The 22789-nt window shown below is 32.9% G+C and overlaps 3 protein-coding genes across 10 annotated transcripts in view; 1 reads left to right on the top strand and 2 right to left on the bottom strand.

Annotated features, from left to right (window-relative positions):
• Positions 1-4993: 4993 nt before the first annotated feature.
• On the bottom strand, positions 4994-6325 carry mRpL40 (mitochondrial ribosomal protein L40). Its single transcript, XM_065354045.1, has 5 exons — positions 6052-6325; positions 5890-5976; positions 5643-5813; positions 5370-5568; positions 4994-5292 (listed from the first exon to the last, which is right to left on the bottom strand). The coding sequence occupies exons 1-5, from the start codon at positions 6090-6092 to the stop codon at positions 5137-5139; spliced, it is 654 nt and encodes a 217-aa protein (XP_065210117.1). The 5' UTR covers positions 6093-6325; the 3' UTR covers positions 4994-5136.
• A 583-nt stretch (positions 6326-6908) lies between these two features.
• On the top strand, positions 6909-13468 carry scny (scrawny). 3 transcript variants are annotated; one of them, XM_065354041.1, is made up of 14 exons: positions 6909-7165; positions 7740-7805; positions 7880-8353; positions 8446-8521; positions 8594-8707; positions 8797-8911; positions 8990-9057; positions 9513-9750; positions 9829-10060; positions 10135-10373; positions 10552-11385; positions 11474-11631; positions 11713-11828; positions 11910-13468. In XM_065354041.1, exons 3-14 carry the CDS (start codon positions 7904-7906, stop codon positions 12168-12170), a joined length of 2901 nt encoding a protein of 966 aa, XP_065210113.1. In that variant the 5' UTR covers positions 6909-7165; positions 7740-7805; positions 7880-7903; the 3' UTR covers positions 12171-13468. The 3 variants fall into 3 exon arrangements, with proteins under 3 accessions (XP_065210113.1, XP_065210116.1, XP_065210114.1); XM_065354044.1 differs by lacking the exon at positions 6909-7165 and adding an exon at positions 7220-7357; XM_065354042.1 differs by lacking the exon at positions 6909-7165 and adding an exon at positions 7408-7659.
• A 1233-nt stretch (positions 13469-14701) lies between these two features.
• Positions 14702-22789, bottom strand: part of Nhe2 (Na[+]/H[+] hydrogen exchanger 2) — a 39203-nt gene continuing 31115 nt past the window's right edge. For 3 of the 6 annotated variants that reach the window (XM_065359111.1, XM_065359110.1, XM_065359112.1), the window contains 8 exons: positions 22641-22779; positions 22392-22559; positions 22219-22288; positions 22045-22149; positions 20783-20941; positions 16593-16766; positions 16251-16520; positions 14702-16172 (listed from right to left, as the gene is read on the bottom strand). In XM_065359111.1, the coding sequence (XP_065215183.1) occupies positions 16027-16172; positions 16251-16520; positions 16593-16766; positions 20783-20941; positions 22045-22149; positions 22219-22288; positions 22392-22559; positions 22641-22779 (1231 nt within the window). In that variant the 3' untranslated portion in view covers positions 14702-16026. The remainder of the gene's footprint in view (positions 16173-16250; positions 16521-16592; positions 16767-20782; positions 20942-22044; positions 22150-22218; positions 22289-22391; positions 22560-22640; positions 22780-22789) is intronic. The other 3 variants (XM_065359113.1, XM_065359114.1, XM_065359115.1) reach the window with 3 other exon arrangements.

Genomic DNA, 22789 nt, shown 5'->3' with positions numbered 1-22789 from the left:
AGGAAGTGATGAAGGTATAAAAATTCTAGGTATAATAATAAATAAAGTTGAAAATATAGTTTAGGCAGGATTTTAGGAGAGGTTATAGATATGTACCTATTCATTTATTGTTAATTAATAAACTATCTATCATACTCCTACTTACTCAATGTTATGGATACCGTCCGTACAAAAGTCTCATAAGTCGAAGGCATAATTATATTGTACTTATTCGAACAGAAACTTGCGCTCTTTGCGACGTTACTCAGCGTTCAATCAAACTCAATAATTTTTAGACAAATTTTTGTTAAAATAAATTAGGTAGGTATCTACATATCTATATTGTGGTAGGTTCAACAACAAACATTTTTTATATTTTAACTGAGCTCGTGACAAATTTTGTATTTGCCAAAAATCACGTACCTGAGCTCAGTTGAAATTTAAAAAATGTTTAAACTTTGGCTATAAAAATGATTGATTTGATTAAACACATGAGTAACGTCCCAAAGGGCTGCAAAAATCGTAGCAAAATAATAATTTACCAATTTTGAATAAAAATTGAGACAAAATAAGCACATCACTTTCGAACCCTAGGAAAAGTTATTTATTCGACAATAAGAAACAAAAAAATCTACCGAAGTTGATATTCATCTCGCCGACAACCAATAGTGGAGATTTAATTCTACAAAACGCTTGGAACAGAAAACACTCAATTTATCAAAAAAGCAATCCGTTACGATCACCGCAAATATGTAAACCTTGGCGCATTGTTTCATGCGAAAGCTTTGCGCATTGTTTTGAAAACTGTATTTCGGTTTTCTAGCGGGATACATAAATTACGCAACTACGAAAGAAATTTTTCTTGTAGCCGTTATTTCAGGAAATAACGAAGTAATAAATATCGAGTTTTGTGAGTTGACTTTATCAATTAATCGAAAAAATGTCGCTTTGGCGAAATATCATCTTTTATGGAGTGAAATTTTAGTATTTTTCGCACTTGTGTAGGTATCTTCCACAGTTTTGTCCCTTTGTAGATATTTATTTCTGTTTCGTTTTTTCTATAGGTACCTTTACGTTATTAAAATTGTACATTGACACAATATTTTGACTCGATGTTTACCTACTTTTACCCTACTAAGACTAAATTTTGAAATCTCCCTTCAATTTTGGAAATGAGTGTAGATAAGTGTTTCAAAAAAAAAAAATGAAAAAAAATAAGGTTATACCTAATAATTACGTAAAAGTTATCCCATCTAGACTCGTCTCGATTATTGAATGTCCATTTCTTATGACAATTCCGGTATTATAACTTCCAAAAATTACCTAAACCAATTTGGAAAAATTGAGATGGGCTAAATATGTCAAAGTATAAAATTTATGTTTCGAAACCGCCAGTTTTATAAACAATGTAAGCTTCGAGATGGTCATTTCTGAACCATCGTCTCCGAAACATCGAGAAATTCGACTTTGCCGACCGACGTAAAGTTGTATCTAAATGTATGAGAAAATACAAATACCATGCACATATTTTTCGAGATGTTGTAAAACTGCCTACGTACTAAAGTGCTAATAAAGTATCACAGCTCTATCATATCTGTTTTCTTATATTTCTATTGGTAAAAGTGTTTATGTATAACAGACAATGAAATAAATTAAACTAGTTATATTGCTCAATAGATAAAAATGTAAAATACATAGATAATGTACGGTAACGATAAAACCAAATTATCCGCGTAAAAGATTTAATTTTTGAAGGCATATTGATTTTCAATATTTGCGCGTTAAAAATACCTATACCAGATGTTTTCATAGGATACGAATAAATATGGAAATGATTTATTAACTTCTTTTAGTAGATTAGTGTTCGCGATACACGATGCACAAATGAACATCATCTTTATAAATTGGGATGTTTTTAATGGCTGAGATTAAATAGTAGGTACTTATGTTTTTGTTCTATTCTAGTCATGCAGGTAATCAGCATTGCATTTCTTAGTGGATGTTTATCGAAATCTCTAATTATTAATTTGCATATATTTCTATACGGTAAACCATGCTGTGATTCTAACAAATTGCTTAAATTGAGTTTGGTAAGTAACCAACATTTTTAAACATCGAGGCAAATGTCATGTTATTACTTTCCTATTCAATTTAAGATTCAGTAACATACAATACGTAAGTATATAGGTATTTGTTAATATAAGAAATTCCAAAACATTTGTTGGGATAAGACAGACCCAAAAATTATAGCAACGTGAGCCCATAACAAAGTATATTGTAATCAATCCATTCACGTTTATTTAGGTAGTTTGGAAACTCTGCATCAGCTCGCGTAAAGATACGGTTAAGCAATTTATTCAACTCCGCATTAGCAACGTTGGTCTAACTACTGCCTGCTTAGAATACCTAGTAGTTTTGATAACTGGCTGAACTTGTTATTGTGCTTTGACGAATAATTCAAGAACTTAAGAACACAAAATCGAAAATTTTGAACATTCACTCAGTACCAAGTAATAATACAACCAGTATAAAAAAATGTAAAAAAAAAATATATAAAAATTGACCCATAAAACTGAAATCTCACCCCCCCCCCCCATATCACCGTTTGCGAAATTTCATTACTAGATAAGTGAAGTTACTAACCAGCAACTATGGCGAGTATTCATCTAATAAGTATGGTTCATTAATTCAAAATGTTAACGCAAATGTTCTTAGTAAATTACTTAGGCTATTCCAGAAAATGCAAGTTTTTCACGCGGTTCGTTTTGTTAGCAGGATACCTATACATTTACAATATATTTTCATAAATCTGTAGTTCTGCACACAGTCGGTTGATTGAAGAGCGTATTTGAGATATTTTATTCAACGAATTACAAATTCGGCATTTGGAGCAAACCTCGATGATAAATTGAAATGTGGTTATCGCTTTGAAAATGATGATTTTTGAAAGCACTTCGTTCGAGCAATGGAAATAAACTGAATAGAAACATCGCGCCGAATATTCATCTTCATACATAAAAACCTAAATTATAAAAGTTCTTCCTTCGTTTTAGGTAGGTACAATGTCTACGTGTATAAAACTGGCCATAATCCAAAGATCTAATATTCCAAAAAGCCAAACCTTTGATTAATGATTTGTAAAAATACATTCAAAATGGGTTTTTCATTTAACTCCTACTGGTTTACATTTCACGTAGGTAGGTACTTATAGTTATACTCGTAGATACCGGCGTTAGCTTTGGCCACGTCTTAAAAGAGTTTAAGAAACGAGGAGTAAGTTTAAAGTTTATCCATGAAACTTTAAACTATAAAAGCTAAAATTAAACGATACAACTTTTATATGGATAGAACAATAAGCGTGTAGTGTACTTCTCATTTCAAATTTATGTCAAGATATGACTGCTAACGGATTCTTAAATATGGTTTTCAATTTGTATTGTAATAATAAATAAAACTATATATTGTTTCAATATCACATTTTGTTTAAAATTTTTACAATTTCACCATTTAAAAAAGTTTTTATGAATTTTTCTTTCAAAAAAAAAAAAAAAAAAAAAAAATGGTTAGAGAAGAAATTTTATAGGCGCGTAGGCCTAGATGTAAACATTTGCGCGACTTATATGAGAAATATTATTTATTACACGCTTGATATTCAAGAAATAAAAATTTAGAGTTACTTCTTATTTTGGCTATAACACTGATGCTTGATGAAATTGCTAACGTATCTGCGAGCAAGCAAAGAAAAAAAAGAAAAAAAAAAGAAAATAAGAACAAAAAGGAAAGAGGCAATAGGAATTGAGAAGTATTCCAAAATGGGTTTCAAAAGTAATGAAAACAAGCAATTTATGAAGTGCGAAAAAATGTGTTAAAAACTGAATCAAAAATGTATAGCGCTCTTCCATCGTGAATGTTGCACAAGTATGGTTACGAAATAGCGAATTTCTGAATCATTTAAACCGAAGTAATATCCGTATTACTTCTTACATGACAATAGAAAATTACAATAAATTTCATTGCTTATTAATCATCATTATTTTATATATAATGTAATCAAGAAATAAGAACAAAAAATTAATAAATTTTAGCACGTGAAACGTTTAAATGAAACCACAAACGCATATGTAGTACCTTGGTACTTGGTAGGTATTTTGTATTTTCGGTGATAGCTAAATCTTTCTGGAAATAAGAAGGACCATCATCATTATTACTATGCAGCTAGTTCTGCGTACCATTTCGTTAGACGATGAACAATAGCACCGGCTCATTTTAAAAATTAAAAAGGAAGATGCGTAGAAAAAGAAAAGAATTACAGTTATATACGATTCATTCATAAAAATTAATGAATGTCTGAACGTACGAGATTTCCTTTTTTGCAATTGTCTTTTCAGTATATATCAGACAAACGCCTATATTATCCTCAAGGGTATATTTCCCCTTATTCGAAACATTTTGTTCTTTTCGCACAAATATAAAAACTTTTTTTTTTTGACAAAACAACACGTAACTTTCGCTTCTTTAATATTACCAATTGTAGCGCTATCTTTTGATTTTGAAAAAATATGCATGTGTTACTCTAACACCGGGTCTTTTTCTTTATTTTTCTCGAAGGGACTATAAATATTAATATCGTTAAAAATTGTAAATTTAATGGAAACATGTAACATGGTAAAATTATGAAACAAAAGTGTCGTTTATTTTATTTTATTTTTTTCATACTTACTAAAAGAAAAAAAAACAGGAATGTGACTTCTAACCTGTATGTAAAAATACATACGTACAAAATCTTATTCGCAAACATTCAACTTCGTTTTTTGTTCACTTTTCATTTTTTTTTTTTTAGGAATATCGCCATACATCAGCTTGAATACGAGTACATACATATTAATGCATTTATTAGTGCTAGGTCGAACTGAATGAATTTTCATCCATCTACAATAATTTTAAAAAAGAACTTAACAACACAACGAAGTGAGGAAAAAACCACGTAAGATTTAAAAACCACAAACAAGAGATCTGAAGCTATAATTGAAACGTTTATTTTAAAATGCTTTACTCGACAGTCCGTCAGATTTGTTCCAGTTTAACAAAATACATCCAGTTTCACACTCTCAGAACAACATTTACAATAAATATCACACATTATTATAAACACAAAGATCATTTTTTAAATTTTTTAGTTTCTACAGCTGGCAATTTCGGAGGATCCCATTTTCTGGTAACATCTACGTATTCTCCATCCGGCGTTTCGTAATTTTTGATAGGTGGCGTTAAAGTAGGACCATTCAGAGTAATAGGTAACAAATTTTCATCGATCTGAAATAGATAATAAATTAGTTTTCAAGAACTATTATTCTCTGTACAGAACTGATGAAAAAAAAAAATTCCAAAACCTTGATCGCTTCTTCATATAACGTAGGTGATGCAATTTGAAGTTGTTTGAGTGCTTTAACTTGAGAACGATATATTCTATCTATCATATTAAAATCTCGAGTGGCACGATCATTCTTATACGAAGTCCATTCCCTTAATAAATCAGCTCGCTCATCTAATACTTCTACATTCATGACTGGTTTTTTCCGCAAGTATTTTCTATTACAAAATAACATTGAACGATAGTGCATAATGAAATGAAACAAGGAGTTGTCAGATTACAGGACACTCACTCTCTGTGATCTATTATAGAGTATGGAATTGTTATTTCATCTACTGGTTTCATTTGTTTTTGTGTTTTCATTAAACGCCGGCATTCCTTCCATAATCTCCTTCTCTTACGGTCTTCTCGAACTTTTATAATAGCTGGGTCCATTTTCTTCTTTTTTTTCATAGGTTCAGCACTGAAATGAAACGCAATAACTAAATTACTTGAGCATCAAAATCTATTTAATTCTCAGGTTGGAATACCATACTTACGACAACATTGGAGTCAATTTAACGCATAATGGTTGGGTGAAAGTGGAAAAACATGAAACACTAGCCCATTTGTTGGCATTCCTTGAGCTGAAATACAAGATGAATACATGTATACTAATCGTTCGTAACCTTTGGAAGCACCATAACTGGAGATTTACCTACCTTAGGATGGAATTCACGATAAGACCCTTCAAACTTTGCATTTTGAATATACGTCGATGTTCGAAATTCTCAATGAGAAAGAAATTCAGGAAACGAGAACAAACCGGTACGGTTATTCATATGGTTTCAGAATTATTGGGAATGATTTTGGAGAAACATCATCACTCCTCTGAACAAGAAAATATAGGGAAACACTTCCTAAGTTTAAAAAAATTGAAAACTTTCAAAAGTTCAAAGTTTTTGATAAAACTTCAAAAAATTTATTGGGATCATGGACAAACAAGTTCAGCAGTCTTGAATTTGAGGAAATGGGAATTGCTACATTCACAATGATGAGACCGTAGTTTGCCTAAGTGTTGTTTGTGCGGTGCCTTCTCATCATACAATGTAAAAAAAAAAGCACCGCACATTCAACTTTTAGGCAAACTACGATCTCGTTTCATTCACAAGGTTTCACAACGTACCAAACTTCACGTAATGCTATGAAAATAGCGAGTTCTACTGGATGATTGCGGATCTTTGTGGGGAAATCTCTAATTTCACTCTTTTATATGAAAAAAAAGTTGCAACGATGTGGATACAAAGAGACGAGACGCTGTTGAACCAAATTTCAGTCAATTTTTTTTCAAGAATCCGAAGAAAATTCGCTGACAAATTGTGGAAAATTTTCTGAACATAGAATTTCTGGGGAAATTTCTTGGATAATTCAACATTTTAAGGCAACGTATTTAATTTCCCGAAGTTATATCGCGTGAAAAATCTAATTTTAGAAAAATGTTCGACGTTTTACGAATTCGTGGCAAATCTTGTCGATGATCTTTCTTTTCCATAGATGCTTGAATAATGAATTTTTCATCTATGGTACTCCATAATCGCCCCGTGCTCGTGTTTATCATGTCAGTTTTGCACCGGTGCGACTAGTTTTATTAAATGTTGACTATAAATTAGAATAATTATCGCTTTTAATTGAATTTTCGAATATGTCAAGTTCAATTTTTACGGTGTAATGGTCTTAGAAATTGTATGAAAGCTGCAGTTGATATCGGCGAGTCGTGTAGCTGCGTGTGCAATTCAGTGCTTTTTACTCGCCAACTATCGCGGGAAGAACCTCAAGGTAATTATGTCATAACAATAATTTTTTGTTTATCATACTCGATGATATTATTTTCCAATTGTTCGATTCTACGTACGTTTCTGTCAATAAAATTATTCGTGGAACGTGAAATAAAGTTCAGAAACATGGTTTAATTTGATGTTACATGTTGCATGGTGTCCACTCGGCTAACATGAGATTAGTCACACTTTGGTATTAATGTTTTCGCAAAACTTTCTCATTTCGTTGTGACGAGTTCATTTTTGGTTTAAATACTATAATTTTCATTCAAAATTGTTATCAGTTGGAAAATTCATATCACTAGTGTTCGAAATAGACCAAAGTGAAAAGTTGTCAAAATGAGTACATCCGCGTTATTGTGTTTGTATTATTGGCAATTGAAATTTGAATGTCATTAATTGATCTAATTCAGTTTTAAATCGAGCGCGTAATGGTGTTAAATTTGAGTGCTTAATAATATTGACATAATATTGGTGATACTGTGCTGTACTCGAGTATGATAACATCATTGATTAGGTTAACATGTGTTGTAACTGATTATCGATTATCGAATTAATTTCATCATTGTTTTCAGGACTGGAGTGTTTGTATTTTCAAACAAATCCCGGCGCTCGATTTTCATTGAAAAATTTTCGTACAAGTAAGTATGCAATTCATTAATGGCGGTAAACTTTCCCACGATGGTTACCTAACAATTGGTTTATCTGTTCACAGTGTTTATTTCATCGTATATATGCAATGAATTCCACAAGTGGCGATTTAATAAGTTTAGCGCTGAAGAGATCATTCTTACCCAAGTATAAGAAGCTGCATAAGAATTCGCTCGATGAACATATCGTAGCAAACGCCCGCCGGATACTATCTACCAAGATAGATTACGTCCTTACTACCAAATATTCGACGGCTAGTTTCTTAGATTCTTTGAAAAAGAAGTACATAGTTCTAAAACCGTCGAAATTGAATAAGAAAAAGAAGAAGAAATCGAAGAACCGTTCAGACGATACTGATAATTCAAAAGCCCAAATGAAGGACACCGAACAGTCAGGGCAAAATTTATCTTTACCAACTCCTAAAACCGTATTATTCTCTCCGGATGCTGTACAGCTCGGATGGAAAAACAACTCGTATCCGGTTGGAAGTGGTTTCGTCAATTCTGGTACTACTTGTTACATCAATTCAACGTTGCAGGTATTTTATGCTAAAATTCGTCACTAACAAGTTCATATTTTTCGCCAAGTTGCTTTGCAGATGAAAAATACATAATTTGTCTTATTTTTCAGGCCTTGTTTCATGTGCCGTCGTTTGTCAATTGGTTACTAGATGACAAAAAGCATCATATGATGTGCGAAAAAATGAGTATGTATTATTTGTATAATGTATTCATTTTGTGTTATGATTGAAAGTGTATTAAAACGAATATCTGTTTAGATGGTGTTCTTCACACCGAATGTATTGTTTGTGCTATGTCAAAAACGCTTCATACGTCTCATCGCCTCAATGGAAGTAGTCTACGACCGCGATTGATCGTAGAAAAAGTTAAAAGTAAGTAAATACGTGCCGGATCTGTTTTAATGCATTAATATTACTGGTACTTGAACGAATGATTTTATTTCTCTTATTTCTCTGTTTAGCTATTTGTAAACATTTATCCCCCTTCCGTCAAGAAGATGCTCATGAATTTCTTCGTTATTTAATGGAAGCAATGGAAAAATCCTATATAGCTACTTTGGGTATACAAGCTAAAAAGTGAGTGAATAATTACGTTTTGATGAATTCGTTGTATTAATTTTACTAATATTTCTGTTTTATTGCGTGATAATACAGATTAGACAGTTATTCGAAAGAAACTACCCCTTTAAATCAGATTTTCGGAGGTTATATTCGTACTGAAGGTAAGAATTTGTCATTTAATTGTTTCATTGTTTTCTTTTTGTGTTTTGAGGTGGTTGAAAGTTTTTAGATATTCAGGAGAGGTGATTAAGTTCCATTATATTGAAAAATGATAGATGATACTTGGTTTACAAACACATTTGGCTAGATATAGTTGGTAAACCTGTAATACTTTCAGTTCGTTCATAAATTCTGTGAGTAACAATGATACAGGTGATACATACAATATCTCGCCACCTTCTACTCTTACCCTGGCTTCATTAAATTTTTGAATAGTAACAGGTGGTAAATTATCTATCATCTTGAAAACAGTACTTAATTTATAAAAATACCGAACATCGCGAAATCAGTGTTACCGTATTTAAATATTCAAAAATAGTCTTGTGATTTTTTTTTCTAGATTTATGAATAATAATTAAATTTCTATCATTTAGTAAAAACTTTTTTTTTTTTGCAGTTACCTGTTTGGAATGTAGTCAAGTATCGACGACTTTTCAACATTTTCAAGACCTGATTTTGGATATTAGGCAAGCCAGCACGTCGACTGTGTACGATGGTTTAGAAAATTATTTTAGTAAAGAACGTCTGGACGGAGACGAATCATACCACTGCGAACATTGTAAAAAGAAAGTATCAGCGTATAAAAAATTCTCCATAGAAAAAGCACCGAATGCTTTGTGCATACAGCTCAAAAGGTAAAATCATTGATGAACGTGTAATTACGAACTTGAGATTCAGTAATAGTAATGCTTGGTTTGATTTTATTTTTACAGATTCAATATTAATAGTTTTTACGGTGGCAGTAAAATATCTAAATTGATAAGTATTCCTCAAAATATTGATTTAAGTAAATTTAAGCACAAGAAAGGATCGCCGAGTGGGACTCCTTTGAAATATAGATTGGTCTCGATGGTATTTCATCACGGTCCTTCTGCGAATAGTGGGCATTACACGGCTCTAGGATGTACCTCAGCTGGACCGTATTATTATTTCAACGATGAACAAGTAATTAATTTGATAACTGGTTCGTTTAGAGTTGAATAGTGATATCTTGATCTAACGTATATATGCTTTTATAGGTGTATCCGACGCATCTAGGCCAATATACGAATAATCCAAACGCGTATATTATGTTTTACGAATTGGAAAAACCTATTGTATTTTCGGAGAATTCATCTTCGTCGTCATCCATTAAATCGTCTTCGAGCAGTAGCACAATTTCGTTACCGAATGGCTACATGAATGGTACTATGCAAAGGAGTAACGGGTTTTTTACAAAGCGCGAGACTTCTTTTTCTACATCTTCAATTCATTCAAAGTACGTTTCAATTTGATCAGAAAATAATTCCATATTTGAATTAATCTGGAATGTGAGCTAGAATTTTCTCGTTTTTTTTCAAAAGTTCAATACCATTTTTTTTTTTTTTCAAATCCTCTGTACTCATTATGTCTTATGTTATACAAGTTGTAACCATGTTGATATTTCTGTATTTTAGGCAGCCATCTTTGGAGCCGATGAAATGTGAAAAATATATACCATTGAAACCAGCCAACGTTACAACGCCCAATGCTTCATCAAAAAATCCCAAGCTGGTCCCATATATGTCTTCAGAAAGTGAAAGCAGTGATTCAGAGAACGATACAGGAAAACCGGGAACTAATAAAAATAACAACTCTTCGTCAGACGATCGAGTTGAAAATGGTCTAAAGCATAGTAAAACATTATCGCCGTTGGCCAAACGAAACAGTACGTTGACCAGTTTACTCAATAGTTCGTCGTCGAAGGATGACAATCCATCGTACCGAGCCGCATCGTCTTCGCCAACGAAAGGATTTTCGCAGTTGGATACCTCGACCGATAATAACGAAAATGATGTTGACAATGACACCAATAGTAAATACGGATTACTCGAAAAACCTGAGAAACGTAACGCCATAACGTTCAGTTTCAAAAAGAAGGACAAAATCGAAGGAAGAGAGAACGGTGACTCAAACGATCGCATGAAACCGAAGTATAAACAAATCGGCGTTGCTACTCCTTATTACGCGAATGATTCGCAGAAAAGCAACGGCGATGGAGACCGAGACGATGGCCAAGAGAGAATTACCAGTGATGCGAATACTAATGGGCTGACTAACGGAGTAAATAAAACTAACGGTATGTTTAATGGCAATCGAAAGGTCCACGCTAACGGATGGATTGTCACCGATCGTGATAATGAAAACGAATTTGTTGACGATGAAAATATGAACGGCGAGAAAACGCAGAATCACGGGTCAACTAAAAGCAATTGGGTGGTTACTGAAAAATCAAATCAGAAGAATTCATCGTAAGTATATGTATATTTTGATTGGTGGCGAAGCAAAAAATGCATATCTGTATCATTTTTATTAATTTTTTTTTTCATTTTTTTGCAGTCCACTCAAAGAACACAAACAAGATGTTCAGGAAAATGGTAGGAAATTTTATAACGACAAGGAAGATGCGAAGAATGATAATTACTCGCAACAAAACTGTTCTCAAAACGGCTCTACGAATCCATCGTATTCGTCGTACAATGGATATGGTGGTAAAGGTAAATTGACGAAGGAATCATCCTATTTTACAATGATTCTTATTATATGATTTATTCATGATCCGTTTGTTGTTCTTGTAGTTCTCTCGTGGAATGGAGATAATAGTTATATAAATCGAGAAGCTGATAAAGAAAGAAAAGAATCGTCGAAACGCGCTTACAGTCAATCATATGATGATGAAATGGACAGAGGAAAAGTAATATTGAATTTTTCCGTTGTTTTATTGGTGCGAAAAGTGAGCAGACATATGATGTTAATTTTTATTCTTTTTCCGTAGATAAAGAAACCGAAATACCAAAACAGAAATGAAAACTGCGACGCGGGTCCACGTAAAAATCCTTTCCAGCAGTATAGTAATTTTAATAATAATAATCATAATAATTATCATCATCACCATCATCATCATCGAACGAAAAAACCGTCGTGGATGCAGAATGGGTTCAATCATCAACATAGAAATAATCGAGGATACCAACCAAACCACTATAGACAGAATTACAATAACCGGCCGTACAATAATAATTGGGGTAAACGTTAGGAAGCGTAATTCGACGTTTAAATTGCGTCAATGAAATTTGTATACCCAAGTAGTTGATTTATTGACGGAATTCAATGTACGGGGGTGAAGAGAATAGAACGAGAATGAATGAAATTGAGGCGATTTTTTGTAAATAACGAAAAACCTGCTATTAAGACTTACCTATGTATTTATAATAATGATTTCGACTGCAAATCGTTGGCGATAAGATTTTTTTCCCCTTTTTTACTTTCGCTATCGATATTTTTGAATAATTTCTTTCGTAATGAAATCGGTTACGTTTGTGTGTGCCTGTTTATTATCGCAATTAACTTGTGGTATACTACGTATCACGTGTGTATGATATTTCTGAAAAAAATATTTTTATTAATTTATTCTAATTTTCGAGCGTTTAAAAGCGAAGTGAAATTTTGAGTATCTTTGTATTTTCTATTCATCTAGTCTGCGCTTGTTGTAAGTTTCCGAAAGATACATATTTTACGAATGTTACACGTTTTCGGTTTGTGTCTTCACGAGCGACGAAATTTTGCAATTCTTGAAAAAATTTTCATTATTTTTGTTATGTTTGAAAAAAGAAAAATGAAAGGGTAGATGGCGAAATTATGTAAAAATTGTAATTATTGTTGCTTAGTACTTAACGTGGCATGTTGTGATAATGCAATTTTTATTTACCCTGAATCATTTTTACGGTTTTTCTTTCGTTATATTTTTACGAAATTTTAAACAAAAAAAATAACCTTTTAGAGTAGCTCGTTTTACACCGGCAGCGTTTGAGCGTTTGTAAAGTAGGGATTACTATTTTTTTCGTCTTTTTTCCCTCGTGCGGATGAGTGTGTTGAACTTTTGTGATGTAACCTTTTATATTTCTCGAGCTGATTCGTGTTTTTATTTTTATATTTTATACTGATACCTAATATATTTATTGCTCCAGTCGTTGGAATGATGAATTGTGACGGGAAAAAAACTAAAGAAAAGATGAGTAATGTGAGCTAACCTGAGGTTTTCCAAGTTATCAAACTTCTTTTTGGTATCGTCTAGCTGTCTACGAGACAAATGTAATATACTTTTCATGACTATGAGTTGAAATTTCTATGATTTTTTTTCTAAAGTAGAAATTATATCGGTGTAAATAATTATTTTTATTTGAAATTCATTGTTAATTGTATATTGCTGTTGTAAGATTTTGTTATAATAAAAGTCAATTTTTTATGTAGATAAATGTACGAATTACTCTTTGTAAGTCATGTTATCTGTTAAATGTCTCAGGATCACTACAAATAAAATTATCTCTGAGCAGTGCTGTATTGTTGTGATTGATGTATCGTTTTACCGGAATCAGGTATTGAGAACTAGATGCGTGGGGAAATTTTTGGAGCTATGGACTAAGGTGGAAAAACGCTGTCCAATATTCTTTTATCACATCAGTATACCTCTAATAAAACTTGTTCAAGTTTTTTTTAAAATTAATTCCGAGCAACTTTAAAATAGTTTTGCTTTTAAAGAAGTGTTTTCTCGTTCTCTACGTCCCATCAACCAAATGAAAGCTCCATTTTGGGGCGAAGGGTTAGATATAATAATGAATAGGTATCAACGATTTCATGAAGGTTGAAGAAATCATATTTAGAAAAAAATTTGGTTTGGAATAAGGGCCTTTGAAAACATGAGTAAAAAAACATGTCCTATATTATTCAAATCGAAAATAGTATTTTAACTAAAATTCGTATCCAGCGAATTGAAAATGAATTGATAGCAAACCAATCCATAGACATGCCGTAAATACAGCGACGATGCATTATTTGCGGCGAACCGAGTATGCAATTGTTTTGACTTTTATTTTTCTGTGCATTTTTTTTTGTAAAACTGTCAGGCTGTAGGTACTGTTTAATGAATCATTCATCTCAAGGCTGATAAAAGTTGAAGCTGAATTGATAGCAAAATTTTGCAGAGAATATAGAAGAGCATAGTTTTGTCATAAGACTCTTAAAATTGGAAGCCTTTAGCAACTCTCCTTCCTAAAGCTCTTCAGCTCCTTCCCTGAGGGTTTGTTTGAAATTTCATTTTGAAAATTAAAAATGACACTCACTGTTTTTTTTCTTCAAATTTTAAAATGTTTGATCTCAATTTTTTTGTAATTATCATAAGAAGTTGAACTTTTGCCAGTAAAGTTCAGTTTTGAGCTTTTAAGCAACTTGGAATAATTATTTTATTTGTGGAATATTAGTTCGAAGGGCTTGGATTGAAATGTTCATAATATTTTCTGTAAATTACCTCAAACCCTCAGTAGCCCTTTCATACGAGTACAACCCTTCTTCGTCTTTAGAAAGAAAAAAAAAGGAAATTGAAACCCATAAAAATGTAGCGTGACGTTCTAATAGGTATCTATTTTATTTTATTATTGTTTTTTTTTTAATAATTTGATAAAATAGAGGTCTAGCGAGACACTGAGATACTCTTAGAATCCAGTGAAGCAATAATAATCAAATCAAAAATTGCGAATTAATGTAGTTCGTCATTGAATAAAAGAAATACTCAACAAACTAAAGTAATATATTTCAACGGAAAATGACAATTTGCAAAACACAAGGAAAAGTACTAAATTGACTAGACAGATTTTATACTTATGATAAAAATAGGACACAGTGACTATAGATTTTATCACAGAAATAATTCTAATAATACATAAACGTATTTTAATAAATAGAATAGTACCATTGATTAATTATATGTTCTTACGGTCGATATTTTAAATAAACTCATTATAAGTAGGATTTATGTATTACGTACTAGGTAAGTAAAATGTTTTATTATTAAAATTGATTTTAATCAAAATAACAATTGAAAAAATTAAAGAAAAATTTTTAGTTTATATTTTAAGTTTAAATAGTATAACATTAAGTAATCAACAAGCTGAATAAAATTTTTAAAAAATTCAACGTTTAAGAAAAAAAATTATGATAAAAACGTAATTAGGTAGGTAATAATGCTAGGTGTAAAATATGCGATTATACTCCACAGCTTCAATAGCTCAAGATATGTATAATCAACTGAAGAAAGATATAATTAATAAACTGATATAGGAAAATGCTGAGCACGTGCCTAACTCATTTGGCATTAATGTATAAAATATTCGTGTGCTCGTAAATAGCAAAAAAAAACTTACTCGTGTAAAAGTTTAGATAGGTATCAAAATAGATATGAAGAAGTTGACGCGTCGAATATGTAAAATATATAAGTTACTCTGTGAAATTACTCGCCGATTCGACGAACCAATAAATCAAAAATAGAGGAAATTGTGCCCGAATTTTTCAGCATTATAAATAAAATATAAATAATATTCGAGTATATAACATCAAAATCGTATCTATCAGCCTTTTAAAGCATAAAAAAAAAGGTACATACCATCTTGGAAGACCGTTTCAAAAAAAATTTAAATAACGAAATTATTACATAAGTAGGTACCTACGTAGGTTGAATTGGAATAATATTTTCTCAACAATTGACTAATTTAATAATGTTTTAACGCCAACCACAGCACATTCATTAATATAATTTTAAAAAACTAACAACCTCGAGAAAGCACGATATTTCTTTTAGGGTACTTTCAAAACACCAATGGCGAATCATTTCGTAAATATTGAGCTATAGTTTTAAAAATTGCAAAATTTTTAAAGATCACGTTTGTCATATGTATGTAGATATAATTTACTCACACTGTAGGCCAAAAATTACATTGGTTGTATTACACATCTTCGGTTTTTTTATCATCTGTAGTATCCTTCTTTGTGTGTACCAACATTGGGAAGCTATGGTACACACTGGACCCCCGGTATCATATTTTCCGGGGTATGAGTAATTGTTATCCAAAAGGTTCGTCTTCATTAGAGCTGGATGAGCCGCTGCTAGACGATGACTTTGATATGGTTAATATACCATCTTTTTTGCGAGGAATACACATGGATCCGGAACGTATCCGATGAATGCCACCTGAACCTGGTATAGTGACTGAAAGAACACGGATTTTTAAATTTTTTTTTCAAAATTAACCGAATACATTGATTTTAATAAACATGTTGTTTGTACCTGATAGGAAATCTTCTTCTGGTATCCTGTAAGCAGATGAGCTCAATTCCATCATAGATCCGCGTCGAAGAGGAGTAGAATTATCACGATGAGGACTCAGATAAGATACAGATGTATTAGCAGTGCCACATTCTTCGTGTAATACGGCTGATGATGAGGATGATGGATGATATATGGAGTCATTTGATTCTAAACGAGTTACACTGCTACGGCTACGATCTCTTCGGAATAAATTCAGTACTGAGGTTAATTTTGGTTTCTCGACTCCACCTTGAATAAATTAAACATGGATGAAATTCTCAGAAAGAAAACTCATGTACTCGTAATCAAAAAGAAAATTACTTATTAATGTATTGGATGGCGAACTATACGGTAGATATTCTCTATTGGTCGTCCAGCAAGGGAATTCGCGTTGTTTGACGGTACCGCTTTCAAGATCAGATTCTTCCTCGCTGTGGCTCCAAGGGAGTTTATTTTCAACAGCCACAGAAGTAACTTGAACCGGTTCTTCGCATCCTAAATGAAGTAAATCGTGTAATAAGATTAGTAAAAAATTTGAACCTGAACAGTTCTATCAATTCGGGTATTGATCAAGTGCAATAGGAACTTTTCTACCTCTGCATGGGGTACCTATAAGTATGTAGTGTACTTTGTAGGTATGTAAATCTAGGCATGTACTAATAAGTGTGTAAGAGTTGATAATCACCTATTAATTACGTATGGGGAAATTATTAAGCAAATATGTGAACTTATTTAATCGGATTGATCGATTATCCTAAATGAAATAAGTAATAAGTGAATGTAAACTAGTCTATGTTCGTATGGCTGCACCAATCTACGTAGACCAAGTGCGTAATACCTACTAGTGTTGGATAAATTAATAGCAGGATGAAGCGAAAATTGAACGTTTGGCCTCAATTCTGCTCATTAACAAAAAAATAACTGACATATTATTCTCTTTATAATTTTTTTCAAATTCGTACTATGCTGGCCACGCTGGATTATGAAACGTAGGTATTGACAAATTGACAATATAATTTAAGCATGTAAAAAAAAATCGAATAATTTGGCAATTCTTAGTAGATTTAAATTCACCCTTTCACATACCACCATCTCCATCACCGCGTCAATAAAGTTGCCTATATTCAGCCGTAAAATCTGCGACTCGGCTATTTACGGCGTTTCAGGTATGCAATTTTATTAACGTCTCGAGCATTTCATCTACGAAGTTCAAGCACGCAATTTTATTGGAACCTTGCTCATCTATATCATAAGTGGCGATTATCATAATGTTCTGGGATATCTTCGATGTCAGACGATCATTTTGGTCCATTGTCATAAACTATACGTATACTTAAGTACTTGAAGTATTTTTATGGAATTTTTAAAATTCTTGTAGAATGTTTCAAAGTGACTCAAAATCGATACAAATCGATTTGGAAGGTCGAAAGAATAAGGGTAAAAACTAATTTTCAGTTTTCTATACCCAATCGAATCAAATTTTAATATTTTTCCTGAAATGTGGATTTTCAAAAATTCACGTACTAAATTAGAAAAATGAAATGACGTACAGAAAAAATGTCGGAAAACAATTTTTCAAATTCTAAAGTGCTGCAGGATGTTTACTCTCTTTAAGAAATGATTTTTCCTTATGGGGGCACTCGAAAGGGCAGAATGACAATTTTTTCAACGAGAAATTCATTTTGAAAAATATACTTCATTTGGGGCGTTTTAAAGTATTTTTTTGCAGAAAATGATCGAGACAATCTCTTTGATATAGAATTCAGCCTCTTTAAAAATGTGTACTTATCTAATATCTAAGAATCCTACCCGGATCACATATTATGGGCTGTATTATCATATTCATATCTTTTCTATAGAGGAAGAATGGATGACAAAAATTCCTGATTTTATAAAAATAATATAAACCTTATCATCATACAATTCCCCTGATTTCGGAGTGAAAATTTCTTGACATTTTCATGACTAAAAAAACTATGGCATTTAGAGCAAAAATGGAAGGATTGTAAATGAATTTCCCTTTCCACAACCACTTGAACCACTCCTTTTTTTGTTTGTTTTGCTGTAATGGAAAATGGAACCACCATGAAGCTGAATGTGATTTGATGATGTTGGAGTTGTTATATCGATTAAGTTGGTGTATCTCCCTATTAACCCATTCGGTACTGCGGACGAGTATACTCGTCCAACTAATACATGGCCCTTTGTACCAATGACGAGTATACTCGTCCAGGGGTCATTCCATTTCAATTTGACCCATATTTTGACCCCATGTCTTTCGATTTTGTTCAAATTTTTTTCACATGACCACCCACCCAACTACTTGAAAAAAAAACACACCAATAATCCCCCAGCCCTCTCGAGGGCTCAGTTGGGAGGGTTTCTTTTTCTTTAGCAATGTCCTGAAGTATTCCACTTTGGGGGCTCATAACTTTTCAGCTAGAAAACTTATTGACTCGAAGATAATTTCACAGTTCAAAATGACATCCAAATTTGATTCAAAAACGTTCATGTAAAAGTTCATAAAAATTTTATAAAAGTTCAAAGTTGAACTTCCAGTGAAAGTTCAAATTTCAAAGTGGCGTCCCAAGTGTGAGCTATAATTTAAAATCACGCAAAAAATCACCATAGATGTAATTTTTTATATTGTTTCGGAATATATTGTTTTCAAAATGTGCATTTTCAAGTGGGGGAAAATTACCCCCCCCTCAAATTTCGGTCCAAAATTCAAAAAAAGTATGAGCGTGTAGTGTATCAATTGTTATGTTTTCAGATGACGATTGCGCTTCATTTGAAGCCCCCAGCACTCCCTCCCCTTGAAAGGATCAAATTCCGAAAAAAATGGGTTGTGTAACGTGATACATGAAATATCACGTTTTATGGAGGTGCTGAACACGAATATGACCTTCGTTTTTTGATTGGCGACTCATTTTTGGTCCCATGCTCCTCACCTCTTGAGTCAAATTTTGAATAAAAATAAAATTGGACAACTGGAGGCTTTAGATGACGTCCAATCTAAAAACAAATGTCATATTTGTGTTCAGCACCTCCAAAAACGTGCCATTTCATATATCGCGTTACCCAACCCATTTTTTTGGAATTTGACCCTTTCAGGGGGAGGGGGTGCGGAGGGCTTCACATGAAGCGCAATCGAAAAACCAAGGTCATATTCGTGTTTTGCACCTCCGAAAACATAACAGTTGATATACTACCCGCTCATACTTTTTTTTTTTTTTTTTTTTGAATTTTGGACCCAAATTTGAAAGGGGTAATTTTCCCCCCTGTTGAAGGTGCCCATTTTGAAAACAATATTTTCTGAAACAGCATGAAAAGTGACATCTATGGTGATTTTTTGCGTAATTTTGAATCATAGCTCGCACTTACGGCGCCATTTTCAAATTTGAACTTTTGAAAAATTTTATGAAGTTTTTGACTCAGCTTCGAATGCCCTTTCAATCTGTGAAATTAGTTTTGAGCCTAGTTTCATAGCAGTGAAGATTACCATAAATAAGAACCAAAGGGAAATATTCCGAAATTATTGGCATGCTACCTAGCTACCTACTAATGCCCCGGAACATAAAGTGTGAGGCATTGTTAGACAGGGGAGAGAGTGGAGATTTGGAATCTGTGAACAAAAAAAAACAAAAATACGTATGTTCTCAAAAACCTGCTATTCCACCCCGAAATTTTCGACCAGAATTTTCATTTTTTCTAACCCCCTCTTCAATGCCCCAAAAAGGGTTGATAGCTTCGGTTTTTCTTCAATGTACCTCAATTTTTGAATTCTTTGAACTTTCGGTTTTTTAAAAAGTATAAAATCATCAATTTTGGATGAGCCTATGATTATTTATGATTTTTTTTCCAAAACCTCTATAAAATATTCAATCAATAGAAAATTCACGCGGTATTTGAGGCAAAAAAAAAATGAATCGAGAAGGTACCAGATGGGTGAGCTATTTCCGAAATCGTCAAAAGTTCGCCAAAAATAGAAAACTCAACCTTAAGAGCTCAAAATTTGGTCGTTAGGTTGGAGTGGGTATAAATGTATTTTTTCATTGAGCTGAATTTCAGTTCCATTCAATCTGGCAAGGTTATCTAGACCTTTTTGTCAGCAAAATAGTGGGTCTTTCATTGATTAGCTGAAGATTTTACCTATTAAGCGTGTAAATACTGTATGAGAAAGAAAATTAAAATCGCCAATATTGTGCTTAATAAAAAATTTGATAAATCAGTGTAACGATTTCAGTGTGCTATAATGCTTCTTGACCATGACTGTAGGTATACCTACATGACATCTAAATGAAATCTACGTTTTTAACCACATCACATCTGAATTCCCCTACATCCGAAGCATCTAACCATTTTCGACACTTCCTACACGTGATCTACACTCTATAAAGATTCGCTTCTATGCCACATGAAAAGGAAAAGCCCATGAGTAATGAGTTGAGTAAGTACATCTACTTATGGTAATCTAGATATGAGAGCGATATCGAAATTTATAAATGTACCATTTTTCGTACCAGACCGATGCCAAGGTAAACTGATTTCAGCAACGGTTGGAGTACAATGTTTAGTATTTTCAATTTTACTAGGAATATTAAACTCGACTAATTTGAAATTAGTCTTCTTTTCGTCTGATTCTAAACTAGATTCCGTTTGGTTACACGCTATATTCATCGGTACATATGAAAACCATTCGAGCACGGTTACAATTTCTTAATTAACAAACACATTACAAACGTTTAAAAGCCATTCTGGTCAGGCCATTTTTTAACATATAAGTGCATGGGCAAATGCCCACCCAGTGACTTAGCTTTGCCCACCCAGTAAATTCGATTTGCCCAAGAAAATGTTTAATTTGCACTCAAAATCACCAATCTATTCTCTAAATTATTATTTTTTTCAAAAGCTTTTGCCCTCGCTTCGCTCGGGCTAACTTGATTTTCTTTTTCTCAAATTATTCATAACTGTGCTTGGAAAGCATTTTTTTTAAATGTCTGCAGTGGAGACTATTTACTTTAAAATTATTGTTGTTTTACTTCTAAAACCTATAAATTTTGAAAAACTTTTGCCCTCGCTTCGCTCGGGCCAATTCGATATTTACTTCTTTGCAATTAGAATTTCAAGACACCATTAAGTAGTAATGAAATTTAGAAAAAGTTGAAATTTGAAAAATCGAATTCTTACATTAAAAATTATGTTCTTCTACTCATTGAACAACGAATTTTCCGAAGCTTCTGCCCTCGCTTCGCTCGGGCCAATTTGATTCTCTTCTACACAATTAGAATTTCAAAAAATCTGTAGTTGAATTTGAAAAATGTTGACATTAGACAAACCAAATTCTTTCATCAAAATTGACGCTGTTCTGCTTCTAAAATTGCAAATTTTCCAAAACAAATTTGTAATGCGAAAAGCAGAAAAATTCTAGAAATACTCATAATACTCAAAGCATATGGAAAACGCAAATTTTTCATTTTTATCTGAACAGAACAACTCGATTTTAGAGGTGATTTTCTGAAAACCTTTCATGATGTGTAATGATTTTATAAAAACAGTAGTAAAATTCCTGCTTGAATAGAGCGAGAGGGAACACTTTTTGAAAAATTAGATCCCAAAAATGATAAAAAGGCCATTTTTGCATGTTTCATTTCAAATTTTTACTCGTGAGTGGGGGCAATGGCCTTCACCCCTCCCTCTGGCTATGCCACTGTCCCCTTGCCCACCCAGTGAACATTTCTTAAAAAATGGCCTGATTCTGGTGTAAACTCACTTGCAGGATTGACGGTAAACGTTATGCCAGCATCCCAGTCATCGTTACATGCGTTTTTATTATCGTCGTAAAATTCTTTATTGTCTTCCAGCTCTTCGGGGTATTCTGTAAATTGAATATTTTTTTTTATTGCCGCCGACTCGCGATGTATAACAAGAATTTAAACGCCATTACCATCGGAAAATTGTTTCGCTGGTCCGTTTCGTTGCGGCGTTGGAAACGTAACGTGGTTTATTTTACCATCCTGAGAACATTCGTACGTACGAATGGATTATAAAATGCGGCATGTTCGTCGGGAATGGTTATATATGTAGGTAGGTAAGGGTAGATTTGATTTAGAAAATTACCTTGTTCAGTTTCTTGCTTCGTTTGTGATGATGGCGACGGCCGAGTTCAGAACCTCCGACGATACGTCTAGTGGTGACGTTGGCTCGATAGTTGACTTGGGACAGTTCTTTTTCGTCGACGATGTGACGACTGTAGCTTAAACGACGATGCTGGGGTACTTCCGAAGCCTGATAAATAATTTTAAATCATCGGATAATATTTTTTTCAAAGTCAATCCGTTACATATTTTTAATCGAAAGGTTACCTACTTTTTTTGGCGGTTGGCATAATTCGGTTGTCAACAAATGATGTATTCTGGCATCGGTGAGATCTTTTTTCGAAGGATTATATTCCAACTCTTGCAAATCAACATTCCACATACTGTTATCCAATTGGGAACAACTAGAACTGAAAATAT

This window comes from Planococcus citri, chromosome 3 (genome assembly GCF_950023065.1).
Source record: "Planococcus citri chromosome 3, ihPlaCitr1.1, whole genome shotgun sequence".
In the NCBI taxonomy this organism is placed as follows: Eukaryota; Metazoa; Arthropoda; class Insecta; order Hemiptera; family Pseudococcidae; genus Planococcus; species Planococcus citri.
Note: the sequence above shows the minus strand (reverse complement) of the source record. Positions and strands in the feature narration are given on the sequence as shown.